This window comes from Peromyscus leucopus, chromosome 1 (genome assembly GCF_004664715.2).
Source record: "Peromyscus leucopus breed LL Stock chromosome 1, UCI_PerLeu_2.1, whole genome shotgun sequence".
Lineage (NCBI taxonomy): Eukaryota > Metazoa > Chordata > Mammalia > Rodentia > Cricetidae > Peromyscus > Peromyscus leucopus.
In genome coordinates, this window is record NC_051063.1 from 47,511,215 (window position 1) to 47,530,367 (window position 19,153).

Consider the following 19,153-nt stretch of genomic DNA (forward strand, 5'->3'; position numbering starts at 1 on the left):
TGATTTATGTTTAAAAATAAATTGAAGTCGCTGTATACACTCTGGAAAATTGGGGGACCACTGTCCCAGCTCACCACCTACTTTTGTGGTGGTCCACCAAACACTTTCAAGTACAATTGATAGGGCTTCTGTTACTCACATTCCAGCTCCAGCATCACCTTAATCGACGCTGGAGTGTTTCCACAGTTTGGGGTTTCTTCCCTGACCACCGCAGATGGCCAATTACATTCATTATTGATTCGACAAGCCACGTTACTCAAGATGTCGATTCCATTCACAACTCTTGAGAATCGCCGAAGCAAAAGCAACAAGAAGAACTGAATGAGACTGCTCAAAGAATACTGGGTTAGAGGTGGAACTGGAGCAGAATTAAACAAGCCAAGCGGCTTAGGGACTGTGGGAACAGCGAAAGCCTATTTGGGAGGCCGGGGAGACCTGGGAGAGCTGCCCCTCGAAGTGAGAGACAGCGGGCCAGATCCGCGCTGCCACGGTTTATCGCAGGGCTGGGGCGTCGCAGACTTTCTCTGCCCGCACCCAGGACCCATCGAGGAAGGTTCTTCTGCAGGTGAGTGGCCCGCGGGCACCGACAGACGCCGGGGGCTGCAGAGCCAGACAGCCGGGCTCGCCGCGCCGGGCGGGGGCCCTCGCAGAGCCGGAGCGGCACCTGGCTCGGCCCGGCCGCCGATTGGACGGCGCGGCGCGACCCCGCTGTATCGCGAGACGAGATTGGCAGCGCGGGGCGGCCCGTGCCCCCGCGCTGGCTTTGTACGCCGAGCCGCCCGCCGGTCCTTTAACAATGGGCGGCGCGAGCGGCCCGGTGCTGGGCCCGAGCTGAGGCGGGGGCTTGGCGGGCCGACCGTCCGCGGCATGAGCGCTGCCGGCGCCCCGCGCACAGCGGCCGGGCTGGGGCTGTGACGGCCGCGGTTCCGGGTAAGAAGAGCCTTGCGCCGGTCGGGCGGGCTTGGCCGGGGAGGGCAGCGAGCATCGCGAGGGGAGGCGAGGCGCGGAGCACGGCCGGCCGGCCGGCCTTTTGTTCGCCGCTCGCGGGGGACGCGCCGCGGCCGGCGTACCTCGGCCCCCCGGGGTGGTAGAGCGCGCCCGGCTGTCCGCGCCGACCTGGCCTAGCGCTGCTCACCCTCCTTTCCGGCGGCGTCCGGACGGTGTCAGGGCTCCCGGCGCGGGCCGCGGAGTTCGAACCCGGGACTCGATGAGCCGAAGCCCGGCCGTCCCGCCCCGAGGTTCCCAAGCTTGCACCTTCCCGCAGCTCCTCCTCCCGCTGGCGATTGCAGACTTAAAAGCCCGCGCCTCTCGACTGGGTAGATCGGGCCTTGCTGGCGTTGGAGGATGGCTTGGGGTCAGGTCAGGTGAAGATGAGCAGCCGAGCGGGGTGACCGGAGGTCACAGCCCTGGTGGCGGGGGGCGCGGAGGGTCGTGGAGGGGAAGTTGCTGGCGGTGACCGCGTCTGGGGCGTGTCTTCCAGACTGAAGTTGAGGCGTCTGGCCGGGCGCGTCGCCGGGTTCCATGGAGCTGGAGGGGCAGTGGTGGCGAGGACAGCTGGCTGCGGATATTCACCAGGCGCTTCGGTACAAGGTAACCCCGAGGCCCGACCTTCCCATCGCGGCTCTTGTGCTTCCTGGAGAGGCCAGTTAGGTTTTTTTGCTCTCCACTTTCCAGGGCAGAGAAGGCGAGTTTGCTTATTTGTCAAGGTTAATTAACTTCTTCCTTCCTTGGGCTGCATCAGAGGAACCTGGAAATGTGGAGAGGAGTTGTGAGCGTGTGGTAGTTGGGAGAAGGAAGGTGGAAAGCGATGTTCCTTCCAGTGTTGCGAGGTGGATCATGGATTTGATCTTGGGGTGTGTGTGTGTAAAATGCTGAATTTGTATCAAATGAACAGCCGTTCTTGCTTCTTCTACTTGATGCTGCGTGCAGCTGTTGTAAGCCACAGTTAATACATAACTCAGCTCTCAAACTTGTTGTGAGACTTCAGACTACTTAATTCTTAGTTTCTCCGTTTCCTCGTCTGTAAGAGGAGAAATAAATAAGCTGGAGCGTTTCTTATGGGCTGATTGTGAAATCTGATGTCCGTGCTGTACGCGGACTTAGAACAGTGCTCAGCTTATGAGCTGTGTGTTAACTTACTGTTACTTGGTTCTTCAGATTTGAGGCTGTTTGAAAAGCCTTAAGGTGGAAGGAAGGAGCTGCTCCTTACTATCATGTGTAGAAAGTAGATGCGGGATACTTAATAAACACTGAAAAAAAAAATACACTCTTTTTGGACCAAAGTCTATGTATTATTGCTTCTTAAGTAACGATTTTACTTTGAGTGTCCTAAGTCGGATTTATGGGATAGCCCTGCTTCTCTGACGTCCTAAAGAGAGATCTAGAAAGATCTCTAATTTAACTCAGTTTCACCTTGACTCTAAAAGAACCACCTTAAGTGTAGAAAACTAAGTAATCAAAACAGCTGACTCTTCAATAAGACACTCATGTAGCTTGAGGCTTAAGGGTCCCAGGATAATAGATTTGTATCTTGTGTATCTGACCACATTAAGTACCTTGGGACCTTGAGTTCTGGCTTCGTGTGTTAAACGTGCACCCTTTTCCCTAAAGCTTGAAATTTCTAAATAAAAAAAAATTCTTTACTAATCCTGACATTCGGTCTCTTCCCCTGAATACATCCCAGACCCGTATGATACTGCTCTTCATAAATGTTCCAACTATGGAATGATTCTTAGGAATGGGGGGGGGGGGGATTGTCCCAATTCACTTTTGATTCTGGAGAGAGATACATGGATTTTCTAAGTGTCAGTCTTTTTCTCTCTCTAGTAGCAAACTAGTTAGTTGGTATAAATGGTACTTTTTGTGTGGATGGGAAAGTTTAAAGACTCTTTTTCCGTGGTGATCCTCATGATTTTTAGTTCTAATATTTTATGTGTAGGTAGTTTTAATCCTGAGTAAATTGCCTGAATTAGTTTTGCAGGTCATCTTAGAAGTAGAATTTTCCTTTTTTAAATTAGGATTTGTTGCATGCTTTTGTGCAATTTCTGAAGGGGCCACGGAACAAGACAGACCTGTAGTCAGGTGGATGTGAAGGATTTCTTCTGAAGCCTGTCTCAGGCCACCTGTTGCAAACTACTCAGGGTTGCCTTTATGTTGTCTTTAAGCTTAGTGTAGACCATGGTCCTCGTTTCAGGTAATGGTAACATAAAAGATTTGCATTAATTCATAGGTCTTGAACTTTACAACTGGAGAGATAACTATTTGTAGTGCACTGGAGTCAAGAAGTTAAACTTTCCTCATTAAAAATGCTAATATCAGCTGTCAGTGATTTCGTCGTTTGTTTATGCAACATGTTCAGTACTTAGTGTATGCAAGGTGTTAGAGCAGTGACTTAGTGCCACAGGTCCTTGCCTGCTCGGACTCAACAATCTGCTTTAGAAGTCAAGGGCATCTGAATGTAGCTCTTCCCTGGGGCAGTTGCCATTCATTTGCTGTGAAAGATGGTCCATGTTTAGACCTCCAGTTTTTAAAGAAATAGTTGATGTGACCAGCATTGTGTTTACTGAGGAAGAGTGAAATACAGTGAATGCCAACTCTAATACTTTTGTAAATAGTTTCCCACTCACAAAGACTTCCCAGGCACCTGTCCCTTAGGTGCTTGTCTTCTGTCATTCTGCTCCAGGGCTGTAACTCTGTGGAACGAAGCTGAAAGCTGTAAAGGCAAATGGAAACAATTGTAGTCTTGTGAGAAACACTTCCTAGAGGTCTTTATTTCCATCCTGGCTAGAGAGTTAACCCAGTCTGGGTAGGGGATGGCATTTGAAGTGGTTTCTGGTGAGGACTTAGACTTGGTGCATTGGCTTCCCTGTGCTTTGGTCCTTTGGATTCCTGAAAAGCCAATCAGAAGAAGAGTGTGCCATTCTAAGAGACTGGGAAAAGAGCAGAAGAGACTTGTGGCTGAGGAAAGTGTAGCCTCTTTTCCGTGCCTGCGTATCTGCAGCGCCTGTGCAGGGAGAGCCGGCCCGGACAGTCATCCATCCGGTCAGCACTTGTACTTGCCCACTGAAAAAGACAAAGGAAGTTCATTGGATACATCATTTAGAACCTCTGGGGCTGGTGAGGTAGCTCAACAGGTTATGTGAGATATTATGGGATAGTTCAGCGGGTACTTGTATTGAGGTTTATCCCTAGAGTCTCCGTAAAGGTGGAAGGAGAGAACCAACTCGACAAAACACTGCTCTCCATATGTGCAGCATGACATGTGTGCCTGCCCACAAATACCAGGTGCTCACACACTAATAACAGTGGATACAAATACAATCTCGTATTGATGGCCCTGGGGTTTCAGGGTGTTTTTTACTAATGTTGGTAAAATTAACATAGTTAAAAATAAAGCCCACCAATATTTTCCAGGTGTGATTCCTAGTCTTTTAATGTAATATTCAGGCCTCATTTTTTTTCTACAACTCCTTATCCTGTGGGCCAAGCGAGGTCTTCTTTGGTGTTCTCAATGCCCTGTGGTGTCAACAGTGTATTGTAATGATCTCTGCATTTTAATTCACCTGCTAGAAGGAGGCTTGAGACAATTTCCACTGTTTATACCTGAAGCTAATGATAAGTTTTCATCTTGCTAAACTAAAACTCTGTACTCTTTCCAGTTCGTCTGTCACCTGACCTGATAACCACTATTCTACTCTGCCTCTGTGACTTTGACCAAATACTTGGTGTAAATGGAATCATATTAATATAAGAATTGTCCATTTATGTGACTAGCATATTATCTTTAAGGTTCATCCATGCAGTATATGTCACAATTCCCTTTTTAAAGTTGAAGTGTGTGTGTGTGTGTGTGTGTGTGTGTGCGCGCGCGCGCACACGTGTGCACATGCACATTCATCCCATAAGCATTTGGGTTGTTTCCACATTTTGCTCATTGTGGGTAATTATGGACATGGGTGTACAAATACCTACCTTTCTACTTTCAAATATTTGAGATACATAATTAAAAGTGAAAATGTAGAATCATGGGATGAGTCTATATTTAAGTTTTTGAAAACTATCACACTGTTACCTACAGCAGTTGCATCATTTTGTGTTACCATTAGTAATGGGTAAGGATTCTAGTTCCTCCATAGTCTTGTCAATGCTTGTTATTTTCTTTTTGGGGCATTTTTGGGGGCGGGGTTGTTTTGATAATAGCAGTCTAGATGGGTATGAAGTGGTAGCTTGTGGTTTCGGTTTGCATTTTCTTAATGATGAATGATGTTGAGCATCTCTGCTTGTTGGTTACTTTATGGTTTTTCTCTGTCTCTGCATTACTTTGTACTTTTGTATGTATGGTACATGTACATGTACATGATTGGATATCTTCCTCTATCACTTTTCCATCATATTCCCCTGAGAAAGAATCTCCCGCTAAGATGGAACTTGTTTTGGCTAGATTGGCTGGCCACCAAGCCCTGGGAGTCTGCCTGCCTCTGCCTTCCCCTTGCTGGAGTTAGGGGCATATGCAGCCTTACCCAGCTTTGTGTGTAAGTGCTGGGGATTTCACAGAAAGCTCTCCTACCCTTTCAGCCATCTCTCAAGCCCCTCTGTCTGTTTGCTTAGGGAAAATGTCTGTTTATTCTCCCACTTTAAAATTGAGTTGTTTTATTGCTTTTGAGTTGTAGGAATTCTTTATGTAATTTGGGAAGGGTTGGAGATGTAGCTAAGTAACAGTGTGTCTTGAGAAAGATTAAAAAGTAATTTGCTACTAACCTCTTTGTATGGGATGTCTGATTTTAAACGTTCTCTCCCAGTCTGTGGGCCGCCTTTTTCACTCTGATGGCATCCTTCAAGATACAGTTTGCTTAGGAAGTCCAGCTACTTCCCCCTTTTTTGTTTTTGTTTTGTTTCTGTGTGCTTTGGTGTTTGTGTTTCTTCTGTTGTTATTAGCTGTCAGGTTTATTCTTGGTGATACATCCATCTTACAAAATGAATCTGAAAGCTTTCCATCTTGATACACAGGTGTTCCATGTTGCTGAGACCTGAGCCCAGGGCATAGCGCATGATAAGAATATACTCTACAACTAAGCTACATTCCCAACCCCAGAATCTCTTAATACAGAGTTTAAAAACAAATTGTATAATATTGTCCTGAGAGTAAATACTGATAGATGATTTTTTAAATGTTATGTATATGAAAGGTGGCAAAGTAAAGATCCTAACTGATAGAAGGGAAGTCAGATTAAAAGCTACTGATGGATAAGTCCTGGTCGCTGTCTGAAGTATTGTCTGCACAGTTCCAGGAGCATGCTCACTGGTCTGCTCCCTTTCAACCTTGCAGGAAGGGTTTGGAGTGTGGTTGGCTTTGCATTTTGTTATTCTTCAAGCATACACCCTCTCCCCACTCAACTTTATTTCTACATTCCTTTCAAGCAAAAGAGTCTTTAAACTCTTACAACACAGTATGTTAGGAAAACAATGTTAAGTCTGCATTATGAGGCTATTTCTATAGATGAAATATTCTTCCTCTTGCTTTAGGAGCTGCAGTTGCCTTCTTACAAGGGCCAGTCCCCTCAGCTGAGTCTCAGGCGGTATTTTGCTGATTTGATTGCCATCGTGAGCAACCGCTTCACTCTCTGCCCTTCCGCCCGACATCTTGCTGTCTATTTGCTGGACCTCTTCATGGATCGTTACGACATCTCTATTCAGCAGCTGCATTTAGTTGCGCTTTCCTGTCTGCTTCTAGCAAGTGAGTATGAATCTGATTTACATGACTAAAATCTATGTTGTTTATATGATAAAACTATAGAGAACTCAGTGAATTATCTTCAAATCCCAGTCATTTCAGTTTATTGCTTTTAGGAAGTATGTACTGTGGTTGTTAGGTATTAAAAAATAATTCTGACTTTTTTTTAAAAACTCATATGCCCAAGCCCTCCATCCTGAAGATCTGATACAAATACAGATTCTAAGCACCACAGATCTACTGGTTCATCTTCATTGTCAACACGATTTTGAATCACTTCGGGTATGCACCTCTACAGCTGGGACCTGGCCTAAATAAAGGGGGAAAGGCCGGGCAGTGGTGGCGCACGCCTTTAATCCGAGCACTCGGGAGGCAGAGGCTGGCCTGGGCTACAGAGCAAGATCCAGGAGAGGCGCGAAGCTACACAGAGAAACCCTGTCTGGGGAGGTGGGGGGAGCCAGCTGACCCCTTACATTCCCTTGTCTCTGCTTCCCAGTCAGCACTGCAGATCGAGCTACTGCTGCCACTCTGTCTTCTCCACCATGGTAGACTCCCTTTCTCTGAACTGTGAGCCAAAGTAAATCCTCTCCTTTAGCTATTTCTGTTCAGATATTTGGGTACAGCAATGAGAGAAGTAATTAATATACTGTGCCAGAATCTGAATAATAGGGACTGGGTATTTTTATTTTTTAGCACTTTAAAAATTCCAAAGGTAATGTTGATGTACCATTTTGATTGAGAACCACTGCTTTTGATCAGTGATTGACAACCAGAAGCAACTTAGGAAACACTATAGTATCTAGTGTGTAGATGTTTTGGATGCTGCTAAACACTCTGTAATTCAAAGAACAAGTCCTTGGAACAAAGATTCTCTGGCTCAAAACATCAGTGTGGCTGGAATTGAGAAACTCTGTCGTAAAGGGGCTGCACACTTTGTCTTGGCTACATGGTGTAGGTTTAATGAACTCAGTCGGGTTTTCTGCAACTGATAGGAAGTGACTTCAGTATGTCATCGGATAGACTAACTTTTACCCATACAGAATGTGCTGCTAGGCCTCACCTTGTTGTGTGCTAGTGTCTACACTGAAGAGAGAGGGCATAGAAAAGAATTAAAATTGAGTTTTTCTTCATTCAACAATGTAAAAAGATCACATTTGATATGAAGTTGAATTGATAATTGTTTTTGGTATTGTTTTTATAGTATCCATATCATTATTAGCCTTACTTCAGAGTAGTATATGGTTGTTATTGTCAACCTTGACCTCTGATCACAACTAATAAACCTATACAACTCAGTGCATTATTAGGTGGTATCGTTTCCAGATTGGAGCCTCTTAGATTTTATTTTCATACTCCCAAGACTTCTACTTGAATGACTTTTTAAATTATTTCAGATCCTTTGTGAAACCAGATGAATGTAAATAAAACACAACCATAGTGATGGCTTCCCATTGCCTGTGGGTTGGGGTGAGATCTGAACAGTGAAGCATTAGAACTCTTACAAGTCAGCTGTTGATCTAGTCACATCATGTGCCTCCTGAGCCAAATTCTTAGCAGAATGCTGTAGACTTCCTGAGTATCTTTATTTCCCCTTTAAAATCTAGACACATAGTCCCCCCTCCCCACCCTGAAGCCAGAGTAGTACTTACACATTTATAATTAACTTTAATTAAAGTTTTATGTTCATAGGAAATCACGTATAAAATGCTCCATTTGTTTCATCACTGGCTGTGAAGCCCTTTAGAGTTTGTCTACATAAGATTGGAAAAACCCGTACTTGACAGGTCAGATGTATAAAAATCCATAAGAAACATGTTTGTTTGTTTTTAATCCCATAGAATATTAGGTTACAGAATTAGCTCATACTAGAGACGTACTCTGACCATCAGACAGAAAAGCAATGCTATTTTAAATTTTAAGATCATTCATGAAAAATAGTTTTATGGCCAGCAATGCCTGTTACTGTCAACTCAACTATTGCCAAGTCCCAGCTTGCTCTCTGTGATACTTAGAGTGTTCTGAAGCAAATAGGAAGCTAAGCTTGAGGGATTGATTGTAAATAATGAATGATATTCACGTAATTTCATAAAATAATTTATATTGTGACTAAAGTTTGCTTACTAGTAACTTACCAAACTAATTAGGGGTACTTGTATTACACTGCACTACTAAAGTCCACTTCGGGATCTGGTTGGTTACTGAGAATTTTAAGCCAGATATGGTAGACCCTACATTCAGGCAACATGGCAAGACCCTGTCTGCAGGAGAAAAGTTTTTGATCACCATATAGTGTTTGCCATCATAATGCCAAGTTCCTATACTTTCCTATTTCCCTAACAGAGGAAGGGGACCTGATTCTTGTAGTGTCTTAGGATGATTGAAATGGAGTTTTCAGTTTTTGTTTTTAATTACATACTGCAATGTGTGGTTGTGATCCTTTTATTCTATGGAAGATTATTTGGTGTAATTACTGTGGCAATGTGTAATTTTTAAAGCTTATTTTCTAATAACAAGATGTTGTGTTCATATTTGCTGTAGTTCAGATAGGAATTGCTTATCGCTGTCTTAGTTACTTCTCTACTACCATGACAAAGCACCATGACTCAAGTAACATAAAGTCATCTAATGGGGCACACCATTCCAGAGGGTGGTAGAGGCCATGAGCACCGTGACAGGGAACGTGGGAATGGGCAGGCAGGTGTGCTGGAGCGATAGCTGAGAGTTTCACATTAAGACAACAACCACAAGGCAGGGAGAGAACCAACTGGAATGGTGGAGGCTTCTGAAATCTCAAAGCCTACCTCCTGTGACACACCTCCTCCAACAAGGCCACAGGTCCACCAACTGGGGACCAAGCATTCAAATATGTGAGCCTGTGGGAGCGTTATCATTCAAAGCACCACCATCACTTACTACTGCAAGAACCAGATACCTCTTCCCTTTGTTCTGCTGTCACCTTTGACCCCCTGTTCCTGAGAGAGACCGGCTTTTAAACATTCTTCCTTTTCCCAGGTAGAGTGGGTATGTATGCCCGGTGTATGCATCAAGGCCTCTGCCCTCCTGAGTAAGTGATAGGTAAGAGTTGGAGCAATTGTCCTCCACTAGGTCAGAATTGAAGAGACTGGAACTTAGCAACAGTCTGTCCTCCTCTCAATCTCTAATACTTTGTCAGAAAAGCTTAGGATGCTTATAAACTATTAGTCTGTTTTCATTGGATGATTCATGTTACAAATTTGTGGTATGTAGTATCTATTGTATTCTTTTTTTTCTTTTCTCTCTCTTTTGGTTGATGTGTGTATTTGTTTGTTTGTTTGTTTGTTTGTTTGTTTGTTTTAGACAGGGTTTCTCTGAGTAGCCCTGGCTGTCCTGGAACTGATTCTGTAGACCAGGGTGTCCTTGAACTCAGAGATTCACCAGCCTTTACCTCCCAAATACTGGTATTAAAGGCATGCACTACCACTGCCTGGTGGAGTCTACTTTTATATAATAATTGGATGCTGTATGTAATTTGGCCAAAGACATATCACAGTTTGTATGTTCTTGGAGCTAATGCTTATCTACCTACCTGGGTAGCTGCACTACTAGAAATGGGAAGGAAGGGCCTGTACATTATCTAATTTGTAGTATTTCGGAGTCAGATTGTCGTGATTTTTTTTTCTTTCTTTTTTTTTTTTTTTAGGTTTGAATCCCTAACAGTACAAATTTCAATAACCCTTGGTTCCCAGGTTAATTCTCTATAAAATGAAAATAAAGACACTTGACTTGGCTTAAAGTTGTAGTGAGGAGCAAGTAGGGCAACATGGGAAAATTGCAGTATAAAAAGTTGAGCATTATAATGACCAATTAATTCCCTAGTATGCTGTTCTGGAATCTCTAGCCTGGCTTCTTACTCCTAAAGAGCCTGGTTTTTCTGAAGTAGATTTGTTTGTTCAGGAAAATAACTTCTTATATGTCACCTGCTTTCCCTGGCTTGCTTCAGCTTGTTTGAGCAGCCTTGAGTTTATGGGCAGTTTAGAAGCAGCCTTGGAGATGAGGCTTCTGATATACACTCATGATCTTGGACTCAAGGTGAAGACTCTTAGTCACAGGCTCTTAGTGCTACTGTTAGTGCTAATAATTTGTAAGAAATGTTTTTTTCTCTTGGCTCATGAATATTGACTTAAGTTTTTTTACTTTATTTTTTATTCGGTGAAAAATTAAATCTCACAGTTGGTTTCATTTACATCTTAATTTTTAATGAGTTTAGCCTCCCCGTCCTCATAGGTTGCCTTTTCCTGTTCTTTCTCTATTTCTCTATTAAATTAATGGCCTTAGTAGTTTGTAAGGATTCTTTTATACAATACAGATGACTCTTCTGTTTGGTAATGAAAGAATAGAGTGTTGGCTGGACTCCAGATGGCATCCTCTGCCCTGCTCACTATGCCATCTCCTCTGCCACAAAGTCACCATTTGCTGTTGAAAATGTGTGGTTTCCATGGCTGGTCTGTACATTTCCTGTAAAGGAAAGAGGATCTGGTGTTTTGTTTCTAGCCTCGAATTCTTTATTTTCTGGGAAGCTGATATGAATTTCCTTTATCCTCATTTCCTGTTTTGGCCCTTTATCAATATAGTCATATGGCTTCTGGTATTTCCTTTCAAGTGAAAAAAACCCTGATCTTTGTGATCTGTGTGTATGAACAAGTAGATTAAAATGTACATAGCAGTTAACACAATAATGATAGATGTGAATGCATGTAACTCACTTGATATTTTCACACTTTTTGAAATTCTTCCATGTAGTTGAATCTATACCACTATCTATAGCAAAAAGGTTCCCAAAAACATATAAGACTGAATTAGAATCTCAAGTGTGGTTATTGATGCAGCATATTGTTTATTTATTTTTTAGACAGGGTCTTACTATGTAGCTGGCTGGACTAAAACGTCCTGTGTAGACCAGACTGGCCTTAAATGTACAGAGAGATCCACCTGCTCTGCTTCCCAGGTGCTGGAATTAAAGGCCTATGTCACCATGCCTGGCATGCAATTTATTTTATTTTATTTATTTATTTATTTATTTATTTTTGGTTTTTCGAGACAGGGTTTCTCTGTGTAGTTTTGGTGCCTGTCCTGGATCTCACTCTGTATACCAGGCTGACCTTGAACTCAGAGAGATCCGCCTGGCTCTGCCTCCCAAGTGCTGGGATTAAAGGTGTGTGCCACCACTACCTGGCTTATTTTATTTGTAAATGATTTATTTTTATTTTATATGCATTGGTGTTTTGCCCACATGTATGTCTGTATGGGGGTGTTGGATTCCTTGAAACTGGAGTTGCAGACAGTTGTAAGCCATCATGTGGGTGCAGGAAATTGAGCATGGGTCCTCTGGAAGAGCCAGTGCTCTTAATGGATGAGCTATCTCTCAAGCCCCATGCAGTTTATTTTTTTTAAGATTTATTAATTTAGATACACAGTGTTCTGCTATGCAATTTATTTTTAACTTTGAAAATCAGCACATAAACTCCTTGACATTTGTTTAATAGCTAAATATTGATAAACACAGATACAGAAGTCTGTCATTCTGATAGCTGTCCCCATAGAGTCTGGCGTGATGTTTTAGCTTAGAAATGCAGATTAGAGAATATAAAAGTCTTCTTTTGGCTCCTGTTTTTGGTATCACTCAACTTATTTGACCTTGGGTGAACTGGCTGATGTTATGTAACATCTTGATTTCTTGAGCTGTGAAATTGACCATAAACAGTTTTATTTTTTGATGATGAAAGTTTCAAGGGGAGAATATGAAACACCCTTGATCCTTGAATTATAGTGAATTATGGTATATTAATTTCTTCAAAGGAATTTAAAGCATGATATAAATAAACTCATTAATTTTTATAACATTCCTTTGAAGTATGTAGCTAGTACTGCTTCTACACAAATGGCAGGCAAGGTACTTGAAAGCCTTGATGATTTCATCTGGAAGGACTGAACAATTGCTTGCCTCATTTTCCTTCTGCAGAACTTCATGTTAGTACTATGAGAGCAGTGACTTCCTTTCCTCTTCAGTGGTGATGCTGATCACTGTCATGAAGACCTGTGGTGTTATATAAAATGCCATTCTTACATGACTAGAATTAGAAAAAGCTATCTAGATTCTTAAAGTCTGAATAACATAAGCTTTGCTCCTCTCTACAGTAATATTTAGAGTGGTTTTGAGCTGGGGACAGGGGATGTCTGTAATTCCAGATACTCAGGAGACTGAGCCAGGAGGAAGTCAAGTCTCAGACCAGTCTGGACACTGTAAAACAGTGTTTGAGATTAAAATTGTATGCAGTTGCCGAACATGTAGAAAGCTTGCACAAGACCCAGTATCTCAACAAGTGGTTTGCTTTTAAAGAAGTTCACAGTCTCTAGAGCAGGAGTAACTACTAAGTTTTTCTCAAGATAGGAGCTTAGAGTCTCCTGGCATCAAGGACAAAACCTCCTACCCCAGTTCTGTTCCCTAAGCAAACTCCTAGGTAGGAGCAGAGCTTTTTCCAGCCCCAAGGTGAGCCGGTGTGAGCAAAGCCCCACTGGCTACCCAGCTGGCATGCTGTCAGCTGACTGGCCCTGCCTTTGCCATCTGTGGTAGCAGCTCTAACCAGTGTTACAGATCTACCCTTCAAGAAGAGAACCTTCGCCAGGAAACGTTGGTGTCCCTGCTTTGGTGGTCTCTCTTACCTTTCCCTGTAAGTTGTTTATAAATGGGTAGAATAAAATTACAAGGTTTCTAAGGAAAGCAAGTGATACTGAAATCGTTATCCAGTTTTAAAACAATTTTTATATATAACAAGGTGTGCTTTTGAAAAATAACTTTCTAACAATAGTTTTGAACAAGAACTTATGTAAAATCCCCTGTGAGAAATCTGTAATTATAACTTTTAAACGTCAGTGTAAAATAGAACACAGTACTGAAAGGTAGGCTGCTTTAGCCCTGATCTCTGTTCTTCTGTGGACTGCCATGTCCCAGAGCCAGGCCTGCGTTATACAAGTACCTAAATGTGTGCTTTATGTGTAGTAATGCTTGTTTGGAAATTTAAATGTAAGTTGGTTCATTATCTGTAGAAACAGTTTTTTTAGGTGGAAAGACAATCTTGTTCCTCAGTGAATAGCTGGAACATTAGATGAGTATTTTCTCAGAAGCTGATGCTTCCAATAATGAACTCCTATCATGTCACCTTTCCTCCTGTTCTGCCTTGAGTGAGGAGATTTAAGAGAAGAGAAGAATCTTCCCCTCTTCCCCACCACCCCCTTTGCTTTAAAGCATTCTTATTGGAGGGAAGGAAAACATGTACTTGTACTTGGGTGTGCATACTGTGTGGAGATCAGAGGACAACTTTGTGAAGTGTGATCTCTGCTCCCACCTTTGTGGGTTCTGGGGATTGCACTCGGGTGTCCAGACCTGCACAGCGAACACCTTCACCTGCTGAGCTGGGTTCTCACTATACGACCTGTGTATAGCCTCACACTTACTGTCCTGCCTGAGCCCAAATGATCACAGGCACATGCTGTCATGCTGCAGGCTCCACCAGACCTAGCCCCCTTCCCTTTTTTGAAAAGTAAACTTACAGAAGAGAAGAGGTAGAGGTAGGTTTGTTCTTTGTATTTGTTTTTGAAATGGCAGTGCCTGTATTAAAGTAATTTACTCAGTTTTTCTTCCAAATTTCCTTTCTCTCTGCTCTTGAGATTATACTAAAAATTTGCCCAGATTAAATACTTGATGCTGACTAGTTTTCAGAAAAAGCGAAGAACTACTTCCGGGTGTAGCTCAGTGTGGAGCACTTAACCAGATAAAGTTTTGATGTTAAAATCTTTTTTTTGGTTTTCGAGACAGGGTTTCTCTGTGTAGCTTTGTGACTGTCCTGGAACCCACTCTGTAGCCCAGGCTGGCCTCGAACTCATAGAGATCTGCCTGCCTCTGCCTCCCACGTGCTGGCATTAAAGACGTATGACACCCCCGCCCAGGTGATGTTAAATTCTTGATGCTCTAAAATAATTTTCTTTAACCAACTACCACCTGTCCACAAAAAGAACACTTTCTGGGGGAAAAAAATCCAGTCGATAGTTACTGCCTCATTAGCATGTATGACTATTTCCATTATGCTGTAGTATACTATTCAAATCTATGCACATCTTTTTCAGAGAATGGTTAAAGGTCAAGGGTGGGGAAGTACTGGGAAGACAACATGCAAACATGGAAGAGAAGAGCCTTCTGATGTAGCTGCATCTGTGTGAGACAAAGGGGACAGTGCTAGCAGACAGCAAGTCCCATTCAGCTGGCAAGACCTCCAGATCTCACTCACTGTTCTAACATTTTCTCCACCCCTTCCCCTTCTTTACAAGGTAAATTTGAAGAAAAAGAAGACAGTGTGCCTAAGCTGGAGCAGCTCAACAGCCTGGGCTGTATGACTAATATGAATCTAGTGCTAACAAAGCAGAATTTGCTGCATATGGAACTGTTACTATTAGAGACCTTTCAGTGGAACCTCTGCCTTCCTACAGCTGCCCATTTCATTGAGTATTACCTCTCTGAAGCAGTGCATGAGACAGATCTTCATGATGGCTGGCCAATGATTTGCTTGGAAAAGACTAAACTCTACATGGCCAAATACGCAGATTACTTCCTGGAAGTATCTCTGCAAGGTGAGTTGCTGAGAAGGCCCTCATGTGACTGCACTGGTGACACATGTCTTCTGTTGCTTAAGTTCATTTTTGGTGTCTCCACAGATTATGCCTTTCTAAATTATGCACCTTCTTTAGTAGCTGCTGCATGTGTGGCTTCTTCGAGGATTATCCTTCGTCTTTCTCCAACATGGCCTACAAGACTGCATCGTCTTACTGCTTACTCCTGGGATTTCTTAGTGCAGTGTATTGAACGACTATTGGTGTAAGCCTGTTTGCTCTTGCATTTATAATTTCTAGGTAACATTTTCCTTTGTGTATAATATACCCTAAAAACTACTTCTCAAAGGCTCAAGGCTCTTAGGGTACTTCTGTCAGTTGCTCGCTGCTGTGAGCAAATAGTGTTTGCAGCAAAGGAGCATTCTTTGCCTGTGAGCCAGGTAAGAGTTACTGTTGTTGGTATGACCCTAAGTAGCTGACTGGGAAGGGAGCTGTTCTTGTACATGTGCAGGCCCACAGTGCTGAGATCAGTCCAGGCAGATCTCACCCCAACCTATCTCCATACTACTGAATTTTAAGGGTCACTAGGATGTGACCTCAAATTCCAAGTTGTAAAGAACTCAAAACTTCCAGCGGTGTTTATACTGAGATAAATCACTTGAGAAAGACACAAGGAAAGTATCGCTGCTGTGAGAATGAGGGGACAGTCTGGCAGTTTGTGAAATGAGCTATGGTGGCCGTGGGAGTGGGGCGCTGCAGCATTCTTGCTAGGTAATGCTTTTGTTTCCTGTCTCCTGTCTCAGTGCTCATGATAATGATGTGAAAGAAGCGAACAAACAGAGGGGACAGTCAGCTCCTCAGTCAGCACAGCTGGGTGTGTTCCAAACAGCTCAGCCCTCACGGCCAGTTCACTTCCAGCAGCCTCAGTACCTTCATCAGACCGCGATGCAGTACCGGCATCCTGTGTCAGAACAGCCAAGCCGCCAGCAGATTGTGTCTGCCACACACACCTCGTCTTACACCCTTCAGACTTGTCCTGCGAGCTTCCAAACTAGTGTGCAGAGCCTCGGCCACATGCAGACTGGTGTTGGGATGTCCCTGGCAATACCAGTGGAAGTTAAACCCTGTCTCAGTGTTTCTTACAACCGGAGTTACCAGATAAATGAACATTTCCCATGTATTACTCCATGCTTTGAGAGGTGATGACATACATCTCATAGGTCTTAACCGACCCAGACTGTTCTGAGAGGGATAGCTCTGGGGCAAGCTCTTTGTACTCCTCTTCAAAAGGAAAGGAAAACAAATAGTGTCAGAATGCAGCAGGCAGCAGCACCAGGAGACTGTGTGTCCCTTCAGTACCTTGAATACCTACGAGGACTTGGCAGATACTAATGTGTGTCAACCCCTGGGACTGAAATGTTCCAGCCCTTGGCCAATGGTCCAAATATTTCAAAATGCTCAGTACAGCTGAAAATTTGCCATTCTGAGATTTGAGCCATGGTAGGCTTTGGGTCTTATGCCGGCACATACATCAAAGACTGTTTATCTGTGGACTTGCCAAACCACCTTTTATGAAGGAAAGTTAACAGTATTAATTTTTGAAGAATTGTTTTAATCTTTCAGCTCAGAGTCTTTTTGGCCTGCTGGTGGGTTTCTAAGTTCAAACTCACCAGTTGCCAAGTATACTAATCTGTGCATTTAAAAAAAAACACAGATGATTTTATATAACTTCCTATCATAAATAATATACATGTCTGGATTTATATACTAAAATTAGGGGCTAAACAGATACATACCTTGAAATCATGATCATAATTTTTATGTTACTCTGCTAGTTCTCCCCCCTAAGTGATCAGCCCCTACTCTTCAGGATTAAGCATATTTAACTCAGGGAACTTGTAGTACTTGGAAACACTTAGCTGTAACCAACATGCCTTGGGAGTGTTAGGGCGTGAACCACCTGTGTAACATAGACTACGTGCTCCTGCTGGGATGAGAATCTAACGTAGCACAGGCTGAATGAAGTGGGTCCTGTGGTGCTCATGCATGGACAGGTTGTGCGTCACCCAGTGCAATCAGTGGTTTGTATTCAGATTTGTTGTCACTCTTTAAAACAATTTTCAGGAGAAGACATACTGTATAGTATCAGTACTAGAGTAGAGTCTGGTAGGATTATTCTGGAATTGAGGGTGGCCAGGGTAGTACTCAGGTTGGGCTAATGCAGCACTTTGTTATGGGGAGGGTAGTTCTGTAAGCAACCTTGGAATCCAGCAAGTCAAGCTAAGCAAGCAGGGGTACTGATTATAAACTCTCAGTAGCCGTTTTCATTAGATGGGCTGTGCAAATGCCCTGGGACAGTTCATTATATTGGTAGTGAGTGAAGACAGCAATAATAGTCATTATAGCAAGGGCAACCTGGCCGTAAAAGATTGGGGGCAGGGGAAACAGATAAACTTAAAAAGTAAAAAATAACTGATAAACTGTGTACATTGTGCTCTTATCCATGGAAGAAGAAAGACTTGGTGGAGGGAAACTTTGTGTTTTAAAATTAGTAAGGTGTATCTATGTTTTTATAAGATAGCACTTGAATAGAAGGGAAACTGTGGCAGATGTGAGACTACCACAGTGTGTGTTGATAAGAACTCACTATAAAGAGGTGGGTATGCAGCAGGAGTCTTAGTAATCAGCCAATGGCCTTTGTTGGGAAGGGGAGGGCTCCACAGCATGATGGACTGATAGAGGCGGCTTTCCAGTGGCTAAGTGCAGGTGGGTAGCTCCTGCCAACAGGAATTCTTAGAGAAATGGCCCTTCCTTAAAAGGAGGCTAACTGTCATATTTTGAATGCAGAACACACAGTGTGGACTTACTGGTCTGGTGATGAAAACCACTCAGGTAAGATCTCATGGCAGTTTTCAAGCGAGAAGACTGTCCTATTGCCTTTCCTCTTTAAAAAGGCTGCTAATTGGATTTTAGAATTCTTACCTTAAGAAAACTTGAATTATTAGGAGAAAGTAGGTTCAAAAGATGATAACGTATCCTTCAAATTCACAGACAGAGCCCAGCAGTGTGGAGTCCAGTTTTCAGTATTGTAACTACCTCAAATAATGCTATGAATGTAAGCTATTGGGATAGAAATCCTAACTTGAAACAACAGCCAGTGCCTGTGGTAATTTAATGTCTTGTCAGATGCTTTTATTGATTAGTCTGTGTCATTCTTGTTGTCGAAGAATATTTGCCTTTTTAAAAAGCTTATTAACACTTTTTCCAGTTTATATTTAAAACGCTAAAGAACACTGGATTAATCCTTTTGGGGGGGTAGAGTCAAATAATTGATGAATATTGCTGCATACCCAGGTTGGGGAGGCTGGAGAATCATGACTTTTTTAAAAACATTAGAATTCATTATAAATGTAACTCAACAACAGTTAGCTTGGGGGTTGGGGAAACGGTTGGGTTTTGTTTTGTTTAATTTATTAATTAGTCTTAAGAAGTTTTTTTGTTTTGTTTTGAGATTACTGGACCATCATTAAATGTGTACTGTGAAGAGATTAATGATGTGTAAAAAGGACTTAACCAGAGTCCCTTAAATAAACACTATCAAGTACAAACTGCAAACCAAAATATCTGTGCTATGACTAACTACACACAGTGAGTATGGTGCTAAGTCTACACAGCAGGATTAGATGAGTGCTGTGCACTTGATGTGAAAATAAACGTAGTTTTCACTAAAATGGTCTTGCCGCTTTTTGTTTTCAATACAGGCTTTCAGTGGTAACCTCATTG

At 42.8% G+C, this 19,153-nt stretch overlaps 1 protein-coding gene across 4 annotated transcripts; it reads left to right on the plus strand.

Annotated features, from left to right (window-relative positions):
• The first annotated feature begins 477 nt into the window (after positions 1-477).
• Ccnj (cyclin J) lies at positions 478-19,101 on the plus strand. Of its 4 annotated transcripts, none has more exons than XM_037206780.1 (6): positions 478-565; positions 1,481-1,590; positions 6,523-6,733; positions 15,092-15,391; positions 15,476-15,635; positions 16,174-19,101. In XM_037206780.1, the coding sequence occupies exons 2-6, from the start codon at positions 1,522-1,524 to the stop codon at positions 16,571-16,573; spliced, it is 1,140 nt and encodes a 379-aa protein (XP_037062675.1). In that variant the 5' UTR covers positions 478-565; positions 1,481-1,521; the 3' UTR covers positions 16,574-19,101. The 4 variants fall into 4 exon arrangements, with proteins under 4 accessions (XP_037062675.1, XP_028745219.1, XP_028745220.1 ...); XM_028889386.2 differs by lacking the exon at positions 478-565 and adding an exon at positions 827-930 and having other exon boundaries at positions 15,509-15,635; XM_028889387.2 differs by lacking the exon at positions 478-565 and adding an exon at positions 827-930 and having other exon boundaries at positions 15,512-15,635.
• The last annotated feature ends 52 nt before the right edge of the window (positions 19,102-19,153 follow it).